The sequence below is a fragment of the Numida meleagris genome, chromosome 1 (genome assembly GCF_002078875.1).
Source record: "Numida meleagris isolate 19003 breed g44 Domestic line chromosome 1, NumMel1.0, whole genome shotgun sequence".
NCBI classification, from domain to species: Eukaryota; Metazoa; Chordata; class Aves; order Galliformes; family Numididae; genus Numida; species Numida meleagris.
Genome location: NC_034409.1, coordinates 111,045,903 through 111,059,116, shown reverse-complemented (window position 1 = coordinate 111,059,116; position 13,214 = coordinate 111,045,903). Strand labels below are relative to the sequence as shown.

General features: G+C 43.5%; 1 protein-coding gene across 3 annotated transcripts in view; it reads right to left on the bottom strand.

Annotated features, from left to right (window-relative positions):
• SRPX (sushi repeat containing protein, X-linked) overlaps positions 1-11,218 on the bottom strand; it is a 43,942-nt gene extending 32,724 nt beyond the window's left edge. For 2 of the 3 annotated variants that reach the window (XM_021407885.1, XM_021407892.1), the window contains exon 1: positions 11,067-11,218. In XM_021407885.1, the coding sequence (XP_021263560.1) occupies positions 11,067-11,136 (70 nt within the window). In that variant the 5' untranslated portion in view covers positions 11,137-11,218. The remainder of the gene's footprint in view (positions 1-11,066) is intronic. The other variant, XM_021407897.1, reaches the window with a different exon arrangement.

The window sequence follows — 13,214 nt, the reverse complement described above, 5'->3', positions numbered from 1 at the left end:
CATCTGCTGGAATTACATGATTTATAAGAAATATTAGCTTTATATTAAAAAAAATATATAGATTTACTGCCAAAATCAATGCTCAGAAAACCTGCATCTTCAACTGCCCCGTGCTAGATAAATAAAAATCAGCCAACATAAAATAAATTTCCTTAGTCTCTGGAACCCTAATTGCTGGTTTAAGGCAAAAGAGAAACCTGGAAATACCAATATAACCAATTAAACAAATTCATGACCTCAGTGCACCACAGCCAAGTTTCCAACATTTACACCCTACTCCTTCACGTGGCAGAAAAGGGCAGTGAAAATTCACTGCAACTACCAGAAACACCAGAGGTGACCAGAGCAGCTGGAGAGAAACTCTAAGAGCAGACTTTGTGTGGAGAAATATTTTGAAAGTCAATCCATATGTTTTTCAAAAGGTATGCACTTGAAAACAAAATGGAAAATCAAATTTTCCTAGTCCTTGCAGTAGATGCTGCAGACTTCTCATCCTCTCTTCATAACCATGCCCCACCTTCAGCAGCAACCTGGAGTCCTTTTGTTGAGGCTGACATCTACTACTAATGAGCAAAGTCTGGCAGGAATGACCAACTCCCTCAAGCAAAGTAGGCAAACAACTTCATATTACTGAGTTCACTTAATCAGGATATAGTCCTTTAACCACTACTTCTACCAATCTCAGCTGTCAACAGATACAGTTTAGTACAGAAGAACTGTTCGAGCTCCATAAACATCCTGAAGACAGAAACTAGAGGCTCTTAGAAAGCAGCAGCCAAACTCAGAGCAAAAGAGACATTTTTATATAACAGATTTACAGCTTTGTTTGAATTCTAGTCACATCACTCAAATTTCTTCTCTGAGCATCAAAATATTTCACTATTTCATTAAAAAGTGGCATATACCAAAGATCAGACCTTTCGCCGCATAAAGACAGTATAGGACCCCACTGTATTTCACACTTAGAGAAATATCAATGTCTGAAAAACTCCCTTGTGAGATTTCAGGGCTTGTTAAAGACAGACGGACAATCTACTTGTTTCTTATACAGGCCTGACATATATCTACAAAAAGGGAGCACGTAAAATACTAAACAAACAAAATCTATACTAAAAGCACTATGGTAGTAAAAATTCTCACAGCAAAAAATGAAATCAACATCTAAATCATTACTAAGAATTAATACACCCTAAATGAGATGGAACTTAACCCAAAATCCAGCTGGAGGTCAAACACCGAAGACACATCCCATTCCCCGTAACACTTGCAACAGCCTGCAACCCTTCCAAGTCCCTTTGCTCCATCTGGGAGCTGACTCACCCCACGGCCCCAGGGTCACAGTGGGCCCCACTCACCATCCTGGCTCTGCTCAGTGGATGTGGAGTGGGGATGGTGGGTGCAGCCACTGGAGTAAGCCCTGCCCCGCTGCCAGCCTCTGTTGCACAAGGCCCAGCAGAAAGCGAGGAGTCACACAAGCTATATCCTGCACTTGCTCCTTTGCCCCCTGGCACTACAGAGGCTCTCTGGCATCTTTTGCTCGCAAAGCAACCGGTTCCATAGCAGCCTACCACATGCCAACATCTGCCAATGTGAAACTGGGTGAGTGCCTCAAGCATGATGTGACAGAAGAGCATTCCATTTCACCAAATCCCTAATCCAGCTGGCTTCCCGGAAAAGAAAGCAGATACACTGGGAAAAAGAAGATACATGTTGGTTTCAACCATCCCTACAGAATTTGATTTCCCAGCAAGAACTGTTAGTAGGAGCAATCCATCAGCCAGCACCCCTATGTAATACATGCTCCAGACTTCAGTAGTCTTCAGGAGATTGTTACGGGGCCGAAGTATGCATACGGCAGATGGCTGAGAACTACAAGCCTGGAGGAGATGCAATCCTGTATGAACTTGCAAACTGCAGCACGGTGGAGCCTGCCAAGTCTTCCTCCTCCCCTGCTCATACACAGAGTATCTCACTGCAACGGCAGTGATTCTCACAGCACTTTCCTCAGAGGAAACTACAAGTGACTGAGACGTACATAGTGCGGTTTTAAAAGAACCATTCAAGCAAACATAAACCAAAACGTAAGTTGTTGCTGTTGCTTGAACAGTGCTGCTGTGCTGGGCTTTCCAGTCAAAGCTTATTTAAATAGTGCAATAGCTAATTCATGCAGACACAAGGTCTTTGTTACACCTTTCCCTGGTGCATTTCTGCCTTTTGTCCATCCAGCTTACCACAGTGCCCTCATCTAAATCAGGCCCAAAATATTCTGGAGAACGCTTCTTAGTGTGAACTGGGACCCTGGGAAGCATCAGCCTCCACACCACAAAATTCATTAGCAACACATTAATTTATTGTGTTGTGTGCCACAGTATGGAATTTTTCTTTTCCCCATCCTCCTGCTTTTCACTATCTTTGCGAAATAAAGAATAACTTTGTTACAGCCAAAAGAGTAAACTCGGAACAGAATTGTACTTCAAAAACAATATTCATCCGCTGCGAAAACATCAGAACCTACTTTCACTGTGAGGGGCTTTCGTATATACTTTGTTACCGAAAGGAAGGACTTATTTTTAATTCCTCTGTACCGATTCATTTTGGCAAACTGGCTTAGTTTTCCGACAGGAAAAACAGACAGTCATAAACTAAATGTGTTGCCTTTTGATGAGCTCCAACTTGTTTTTTATTGCACACAAGCAACGTATGTGTTTTAATATATTTTATATCTAAAACGTCAAAGGCATTTTATAAATATGCCACACATTTAAGATGTCCCTAAGCAAACTGGCAGGCAAAATTATTGCAAAAGGATGATTCTGAATAACAATAAAACAAAAGAACTTTTGGTGCTGCAGGGCATGCTTTCTGCCATTACTGGTGTCTAAGGGGTGCAAAATGCCTTGAAGCCATTTATAGGCACTGTTTAGTATTCTTGGTTTCAACACCCAGTTATAAACAAACACAGAATCACCAACCAGAAGTAGAAAAAATAAAAAGAATTCAGGCATCCATATTTTCTGAAGAGACCGTCAGACACATCACCAACAAGTTCTCAGGTAGTTAACAGCTGCAAACTGTCAGTGCACTGGAGGAAAGGATGAAAAGGTGTTGGTGATACACCAACAGCACTGCTATCATTTATGCAGGTGTTGACCTCTCTTATTAGAGAACTACTCATATGATGTAATTGATTGCGCATTTCCTTAAACTAGAAGTCAATGCATGTTCATAGTTATGCTTATCTCCTGTTTCTCACATAGATTTCCTATGTAATTATGGTAAGTATCAGTACCAGAGAGAAACTCAAAATGTGATTCCTGATAAAGGAATTTCTGAACAAGGCAATGCATCCACATGTTGTAACCAAAGTAGCAGTGAGGCAGATGGAAAGACAAGTCAGTGGAGTGCATGGATTTACCCCAAACAGCAACCATACACAAGTCATACTGCTTTTTAAGTCTTGAAGAGCTACAGGAGCTTCCTATGGCAGTTCCCTAACTAAACACCCCCAACCACTTTGACTTAATACGATGCACAGCATACATAACAGCAATAATGGTACTTCCTCCTCATATGAATGTTTTCAGCCACAGTTTTCCAAGTGTGTTCTCCCACCAGATAAACCATTCCCAAAGGGGATGCAGACAGAGGTTAACCAGCTCCCTTAAAAATATGAAAATCAGTGATACAAAGCTGAAGCAAATTACCGGCCAGATGCCTTCACAGAAAACACCTTCAAGAACTCATCTTTCTTTCCTCCTACACTAATAAAGAACATACCTCCCTTTCAACATGCAATCGTCTTCTGTGCCGCTCACATCCACTCCTTTCCCAGAAAAAGTAAACTATAGGGAAGACCTTTTTGTTATATGTTCTATTATTTATTATTATTTTTTATTTAATCATTTCACTGCCAGCGCATCTAAACAGCTTAGAGCAGTGAATGTCTGCAAGCCAACATGCTTTTAATCTTCAGGAATAGCTGAATAGAATCATGTTAACTCCAGCCTGTTTGACTTAGGAGTGACACATTATAACTAGAAAGCCACAATGGACAGACTCAGGATGGGAAGATGCAAATTAAGTCATTATTTTAAGCGCACTGTCCGAAAATTGAAAACTTTAAAGAGAACTGTAATTGGCAGCAGCTTGCAACCATGTGGCGGCCGGAAGCAACATCTCACCCTATCTGGCCAGCTGCTGTCAGGACAGAAGACCTCGGCAGGACACAAGTAAGGCCCACAGACCCTACTAGGTTACAGCTTTCCTGAGACAGCCACAGAGGAGACAGACTTTGCACAGTGACTCCATTTGCCAGCCCACACTGGTTAAGTGTAGGCTTTGGGTAAGCCATGCAGCATGACAAGGCACTGCTGGAGAAGCCCAAATACATGACTAATTCTAAACTGTGATGGAATGCATGCTATTCTTAGCATACAGATGTATGGCAGGCCTAAATCCGGTACCTTAAAAAGCAGTGACATTTCCTGAAAAGAGAAAGGGGGCAAAAAATAGGAAAGAATAAAATCAGTTGTCTTCAATTCCATCTCAAATTGGAAGAAAAGCTGTCTATTCAAAGCTGTGTGAAATTTAAGATTTGTCACAACTGAAAAAAAGTTTCCTTCTGTAACAGCAACATAGTAATTTTAGAAACTTCAAAACAAAGTTTCACTATAACACAAGCTTCCAGATCATCCAAATTACATATATGAAATATTCTCACACATGTATATTTTTATCCACTGCACTGCAGCAAAAGATAGCAGTAACAGAAAATTTATTGCTGTACATTTTTCTCCAAAGCTGCAGAAGTTCCCTCTGCAATTCTACAAGGGACACAGCTGCATGTCACAGTCTGAACACTGTACAAATCAAAGACATATATGTGTGTGAGTATTTACTCACCAGTTTCAAACAAATCAATACATTCGAGAATTATTCTGATATGCATCTTGCATGTTTTGGATGTGGCTTTTTGCTCCTTGAAAAAAAGTTCAAAACGACCCGCTGGCATCTCACAAAAGCAAACCAGAACACCCATAATTTCATGTATTCTCACTAATTTATTTTTAGGCCCCAAGCATCAAGCAAAACTTGGTATCTCAAAACAGCTTCTAGCCTAAATCCCACTTATGTCATCTGTCCTCAGACGCAGATACATTTTTATCCATTAAACAAAGCATGAAGTTGTACGAGTGATATCTGCTCGAATGGCAAAAATCTTTGCCAAAAATGCTTGGCTTTCCCCAGCTATCGTCACACGAGCTGGCAGGGGCTGGGCGATCTGATACAGCTGGGAGTGCCTCCATCTCCAGGGATGTGCTGCAGAAGGCCAGCTGAATGGCTCAGCACCAGTGAGAGCAACAACGCACATCCCACCCCCACTGCTTATATTGTGCCAAAGAGCACTGCAGGGTGAAAGAAAGCAGCTCCCAGCTCAGCAGGCCCACTGGAGGATGCACTAGAGGTCACTTGGGCATGCTGGTACCAAGCTCTTAATGCGCTCTCATGCTAAATGCATTCTCCTTCCACCTTCATGCAACTTAGGAGGAAGATGTAATTTTAGACATTTCTCTGAGGAAAAAATGTGCAGCTGCCAAGAAACACTAGTTAAAGAATAATGTGAGGTGGGGGAAGGATTTCTAATCATCCTTATTTTTCACTTGATAGAACTTTACTTTCCATATAACTGTTGCTTTCAAGTTTCTGTGTACTCGGTACGCAGCAAAGACATCACAACAAATTTTTGCCAGTATTGTTCAGGAAAACTAACAGAAGACATTGGTAAAGTTGAGCTTCCCACATTCATTAATTTGAGTGATTTTAATTTGCTTTCACAGGTGTCTCTGAAGAAATACAAAACCCTGTCTCTCTTCATTTTGAGATATGCAAAAGCACAAGCTAAAGCTGTGTGGTAGAGCCCTTACAGAGCCATTCTGAGTTACAGGAAACACCAGAATCATTAAAATTAAAACCTCTAATTTGGAACTACTTTCAAGATATTGCAGCATAAATCTTCAGTCAGAGCAGCTTTAATAGTGTTCTTTTAAATATAATTAATAGCCAGAAGCAGTGGCAAAGAACTCACACAGCCAGCCTGTAGTATTCTGCATACTGAGCTTTTAATTTACTGTTCTAAAAAAAAGTTTGAGTGCCTTGTGAAACAGACAGCATACTGTAAGTACTTCACATATCACGTATCTTGATGCATCAAATCAAACCAAAAAAAAACCACCAAAAAACACAGCCATTCCAGAAGCAGAAAACTTAGCAAAATATTTTGAGGGAAACTTAAATTTGTTACCCCCGTCAGCAAAAAATACATTTGCACTTTCATAAGCTTCACAGGAAGTAGCATGAAAGGCATAGACTGACAATACTAAATTACAGTATATATCACAACTTCATGAACTATGAGATTACACTTCACTTACAAGTCTGAAATCAAAGAATGCCTGCTATCAGCAGCGTTATTTTGGTCATCATGGTATAAGAAGGGCATGAAACAATGAGATAACATCAAAAGGAGATCTACAAAGATGGGGAGGGTCTAGATGGGAAGACATATGAAGAGTGGCTGAGGCCCCTCGGTGTGTCCAGCCCAGAGCAGAGGAGCTGAGGGGAGGCCTCATGGCGGCTGCAGCTCCTCACAGGGAGCAGAGGGGCAGCGCTGAGCTTTGCTCTCTGGGGACAGCGACAGGGCCCGAGGGAACGGCATGGAGCTGTGTCAGGGAGGGGCAGCTGGGGGTTAGGGAAAGGTTCTGTACCAGAGGGCAGTGGGCACGGAAGAGGCTGCTCAGGGCAGTGGGCATGGCCCCGAGTGCTGGAGTTGTGGGAGCATCTGGACAGTGCTCTCAGATGTAGGGTTTGATTTTGGGTGGTCCTTGCGGGTCTCTTCTAGCTCAGGATGTTCTCTGATTGTGTGATTACTGGTAAACTTTCTGGACAAAAGACAGTGTGATCATGGTGGAGGTAGGTAGAGATGAGAGCTTGAGTGATGGGGTCTTCTCAATGCTCTCCACTCCCGTTACGCCAGTAGGCTGTAGAGCAATCCTTTGGAAATAACCTCTTCCAATGAAAATACTCTCAGGATCCTTGTACTGCCTAATTTCATGTATGGCAGCACTGGACAGGGGTTCAAGATGCAGGACTACCTAAAAATGTAAGTATATTTCTAGACATCTTATAATTTGTGAGACAATCAAGTGAGGAATTACCAATTTCAGTGACCCCTCTGAGATGGCCTATCTGCAGTAACTGAATTGCAAGAAATTTCAAAACGGAGTCAAAAATAAAATAAAAAAAAAAAAACAACAGAAAAACAGGATTCATCTTTTATATCTTCACAGCACATCCCTGTAAACAGTGCTCCTCATACACTCTCTGGACTTCGGTCACTTAGGGAAATTTTATCAGCAGTACATCAAGGCATCTGAAAGCGCAAGATGAAGCCCATGCCCATCTCCAAACTCCAATCCTACTCTAAATCAGTATCTATATAGTAGACTTTTCACATAAGCATCTCCAATTACTTCACAATGGTGCACATTTGTGCTATTTTCATTTACAGAGGAGGAAAGCAAGGAAGGGCAAAGCAAACCTGTGCAACTTGCCTAAGGTTACGCATGAAATACATGAAGAGTTTGAATTTCCAGTCCAGTGGTTCATTCAACAGAACACTGATAAAGCAGCATGCCAAATATTTTTCCTTGCACCTTCATCAGCCACAAATGAGACTCAGTTGTTACCCATCCTGTTCATATTTGTATAGTGAGGAGAAAAAATAAGTGTATTTCATTAATACTACTTATTACATCTATTGCCTTCAGCTTTCAGAGAGTTGAGGCTACAAACAACACAGAAAGAAATGCACAATGCTTTGGCACCAGTTAGTGGTGTGAGTTTTCAGTGAATTTACTACAGCTCATGAGGATGGCCTACTTCACATGAGAAAATACAAATGCAGCATCAAGGGAATGATAATATTCTTGATGGATATAAACAAGACATCTGTTGTATCTGAGGTCACTTAAGAACATCATTTTTGCTAGGCTTCTCTGCTGCTGGAAGTCTTGCTTGTTAGTGCACATGCAGTCATCCACCTACCTAAAACGTATTTAAGAGTGGCCAACTGGTCCAAGAGGACAACTCTTAGAATAAAGCTGTGCCTTAGGACATAATTATCTGCTTGCAATGGCATGACTTTTGTTTTTATTTTGTCTTTCACTTGGCCTGCAAGCAATCTGAGGGCAGGCAGTGCCTTTCTGTTCTGTTTTTAGACAGCCTATGGGATACCCAGGTCAGCCTTCTCCACACACTCAGTATCAGTGCACTTGGCTTCAGAGGACCAGCACACACAGAACCAAGGACAAAAGGGGATCTTGCGCATGGTTCTACAGAAGTAGTCACCTAGGGTTAAGGGGCAGACAGCAAGCTGCATTAAAAAAACACCAAGAAAAACCTCAGCTGACACAAGGGGCCCCACCCTTGGCAATACAGGACACCAGCTGTTTGAGGGGCTTGGATATGGCTCCCTGCCTGCTCTTCAGTCCACTCTAACAGAAAGGAACTCTCAGTAGGAATCAAGGCATTAATTGCAATGCTAGGTTTATTACAGCTTGCCATACATAGTCACTTTTCTCCTGTCTCTAGTCTAGTTACAGCATAAACTCAAATGGGCAACAACGGCCCCTCTTCTCAACGGCTGCAGCACTGGGATGTCTCACTCACCAACAGATCCCTCACCCCACAGTGACACAGCTATTCTTCCCACAACCAGACTTCCATCTGCACATTTTTAATGTAAATACATATTTATGTTTAAAAGTGTATCACGTGTATATATTGTTTTTCATGTACTTACATCTCATACAGGCTTTGAGAACAGCTCTATAAAATCACATATGCTTTAGGTGACCTTTATAGCATCTCTCGAGGTTCATAATCCCTTCACCCAACAACATCCTACTCTAATGCACAGCTGCTTTTTTAATGCAGCATAACTACTTCCCGTTAATTTTGTCATAGATTGACTCTTCCTTACATCTGTCTACTAAACGTGTAAAAACACGGGTACAGCAGTCTTCCCCATGCAGTGCCAGTGGATTTCACTACCAAAACACTGATCAAAAGACATCCATACATTCAACTGTACCTCATCTGGCACTACCAGGTGTTCCGCCTGAGCTACACGTAATAAGGATCTATATAGTTTTTTCAAAACTCTGAAAATCAGAAAAAAAGAGACGGGAAGGGCTCCAGGGGAAGGCAAGAGGAACCTGAGGAGGAAAAGTCAATAAAGACACTCTTTAGTCCCTAGAGGAGAAAAAAAATAAAATATGTACACTCTTCATGATAGCCTTTGGGTTATGGTGCACAAAAGCTCTACACTAAAAATTTCAGTTGTATCAAATTATGAATTCAAGAGCTGATTAAACTACTTCTGGTGTTTAAATAACAATCCATTACTGAAAATAAGCATTTTGTGTGGCTCTAGAACAGATTCTTTGGCTTTGTCTACAAGAAAGCATTCACCCCCTAGTAACAGATCATTAAAGTACATGCACGTATAATCTGTGTTCAAGGCTGCCACACACATATACATCCTATTGAAATTATTTTAAGAAGCTATTTGAGTTTCCTTATGGACTTTCTGTTACCTGATATGCACAGTTGCAGATGGTGACACTGAGAAAAAAAACACCTATTTACAGTTTCACTAGATTTCATTGCAAGAACAAAGATTTGAACAGAGATCACATTTTCTCTATTAAAAAACAAAAGCAAACAAATATCACAAAAGAAAGGGAGCATAAAGCTTTAACTCAATATTAGGGTTCATAAATACAACTGCTGATAGCTAGAAGTATTTGGAGCCTTTGACACTAAACATAAGAGGAAAATTGGACTTGCAAATGACTGAAAGCTGAAACAAGCAGGCTATTGTGTGGACAGTTTGAAGATGACATGCAAGAAGTGGGTTTTTGAGACTGGAGAAGTTCCATTTGGCCTTTCAGGAAGAAAGAGAAGAACAGGATATTAGCATCCTCTGTAAACTAATTGAAGACTAACATTGACATGAACCACAAAGTAAGGCATTCAGTCATCTTCCTAAAAAAATAAAGGGAGTTTGGCAGCACAGCAGTCGTCCGAGAAATGCCAGGATAGAAACCTCTGTTGTCTTTGTTGACTTAGCAGCTGATGCATCCAATACCTTAATGTTTTGTAAGGAAAAACACAAATGCGCACTTCAGCATCTTTCATGCTGGAAAGCAGCTAGCTGAAACAAGCCAGCAAAAACAACAAAAAAAAACTAACTTGGACTCAAACACCATCGCTATGCCACCTCATGCCCCTGCACAACCAGAACTACCGCTGCAGAAAGGATGGCTCAGGCTGCAAAGCACAGCACCACAGTGCGCATAAGTGCCCCACAGCTGGGAACTGACACCTTCCTTACCTGGTTTTCTCTGCAGCACCAACCCACGGTAATACACCTGCACTTGGATCCACACCTAACCCCTTCACAGGCTCTGTTCTGACCACACATCTCTGCTGAGCACACCTGTTGAATGATGACCGCATGCCTCCTCCGCTTACACCGGCTTCACCTGCACAGTCTGTCAGGGCAGCTATCTCTAACTTGACGAGATGCAGCTGCTTTAGAAGAACGGGCAGAGCTACACGTGGATTTTCCTCTGCCATGAAAGCGGGCCTATGTTTCAGCTTATTTCCAGTTTTGCTAAAACCCACTCAAAGAATCAGAAGTGAAACAAGGTAAGGTCGTACTCTAAGCACCAGACGCACAAGGAGCTGGCCCCATTTACTCCCCCAGTTGTCATACTGAGACGAGCTTTCTGCACACCCAACCCCACACGGACACCAAAACCCGACGAAACCCTCCGAAGTGCCCTCCAGCGCCGAGCTGGGCACCCGCTCACCCCAATTCCCATTCTGCGATAGACGAGACCCCCACGGCACAAAGCGCTGCGGCCCAGCCGCCCCCGTGGGGTCAGCGCCCGCCGCCGGCGCTCCCCGGAGCTGCCCACTGCCCGCCGCCCCTTCCCTACCCTCGTACTCCCGGCTGGGGCAGGCGGCCAGGGCGAGCAGCGCGGCCAGGCGCAGACAGCGGCTCGCCATGCTGCGCGGCGGCGGCGGCCCTTCCCGGCTGAGGGCTGCGCGGCAAAGGGGCAGGAGGAGGAGGAGTGGGACGGAGACATCCTCGGAGCGGGCTCCCGGGCTCCGCCGGAGACTCCTCCTCCTCCCGCCGCCGCCGGGGCGCGGAGACCGCTCCTTCCCGCTCCATCCCGCCCCGCCCCTCCTGCCCGCGGGGCCCGGGAGCTCTGGGGTCGGAGCTGTGAGGATGGTGGCCGGAGGTGTTGGATGGGTTCAAAAATCGTGATCCAGGTCCTTGAATCATGAGGTTATGAAGGAAAAGGCTGGAGTCCTTGCATTTGCCGTTAACTTTTTGAGCTGCTAGGGTGTTCAGGGTCACGTTGTTAGGCTTCCTTCCATAACCGCAAAGGCTAGAGGCTTTTTTTCCCCCTTCCAGATGAAAGCAAATTCCCTCAGCAGCCTTAGCCTACAGAACCAAGGCTGTAGGCAAAGCATCAAGTGTTCCAACACTTTTGATTAAAGTTTGAGTTCTTTCAGCCCTCCAGCTTTACTACAGATAGATGTAGGCTTTTTTTTTTTTCTTTTTCCATTTTTCCATCTTGAAGAGGGAGCATATGTTACGTCTTCAAGCTGCTGAAGGTGCGGTATAACTGTGGCCTAGCTAGAGCACTGCTGGGAATTGCACAGTAGGACAGGGGGGATCGTAGAATCACAGAATGGTTTGGGTTGGAAGGGAGCTCAAAGCCCACCCAGCCCCAACCCCTGCCGTGGGCAGGGCTGCCCCCCACCAGCTCAGGCTGCACAGGGCCCCATCCAACCTGGCCTTGAGCGCCTCCAGGGATGGGGCACCACAGTGTCTCTGGGCAGCTGTGCCAGGGCTTCATCACCCTCTGGGTAAAGAATTTCCCCATAACATCTAAGCTAAATCTCCCCTTTTATTTTAAAACAGATCCTCCTTGTCCTATCGCTATCAGACTGTGTGAAAAGTCAGTCTCCATCTTGTTTATAGGTTCCCCTCAAGAACTGGAAGGCCACAATGAGGTCTCTCCAGAGCCTTTGCTTCCCCAAGCTGAGCCCAGGGGGGCTTCTTGGGTCCCACCACGGGCTGCACTATTTGCAGCAGAACACAGGCACAACACACTGATTTTCAGAGACCATCATCTCCAGAGAAAACAGTAGTGTGGAGACTGAGGAGGAAGAGACATTGATTTTGCCTACTTTTGAGGCTAAGACAATGGTGGCCTAGGAAATGGACACTCACTATTAATTATAGTAAAAGTCTGGACGGGTGCTGTGTTTGGGAGCTTCCTCCCAGATGTTTTCTTCTAATCTGAGTGAAGCACTCCTCCCCACCCCAACCCACCACACCTGGCATCATACTGAGCCGTGCCTCAGGAGTGCAGCCATGGGCACAGTGTGGGCACTGGGACCCCAGCATCAGCTCTTCTCCCACAGGACCCTGCTCTGCCAGATGCAGATGGTGCTGGAGTAGGCTAGTCTTCCATACTCAGGTTTTAAATTTTATCACTATGTATAAAATCTATTACTATCACTGGTAAACTGCAGTTTACCAGCCTAGGGAAAGAAGAGATATCCATGCAAGGTGTGATTAAAAAGACCAACATTACCTTGGAAGTGGAAGAATAAGGAAAAAGGATTGCTTTAGGCTATTATTATTGGCACAGATGTCATAGAAAAGATTAATGTAGAAGGTTAGAAGTCTGTAACAAATAGTGATAATCTCTATGATTTATCTATGCAGCAAGGCTTTGGTAGCAATTCAGCATGAGAAGATGCAATTCTGCAATTCAGAAGTGTGCATTTTCTTTTTTTAATTTGTAACAAATTAGATTTTTGTGAAGTTGTTTTCTTAAGGGAGCTTTTCATAGGAGAAAATGTTTGGTACTGGGAATGTGTTAAACAAGTGTCACATTTATTGAATTTAAAAGTATAGTCTTGGTCAGTTTTTCCTCCTAGTTCAGCTTTCAAAGAGTTGTAGAAAAAATTCCAAATATTTAAGCCTGTGGTTATATGGAGTCCCAGGTACTACTGGCATTGCACAAGAAGTAACCACCATGCTGTTTGTTGAGGATTAACAGCTT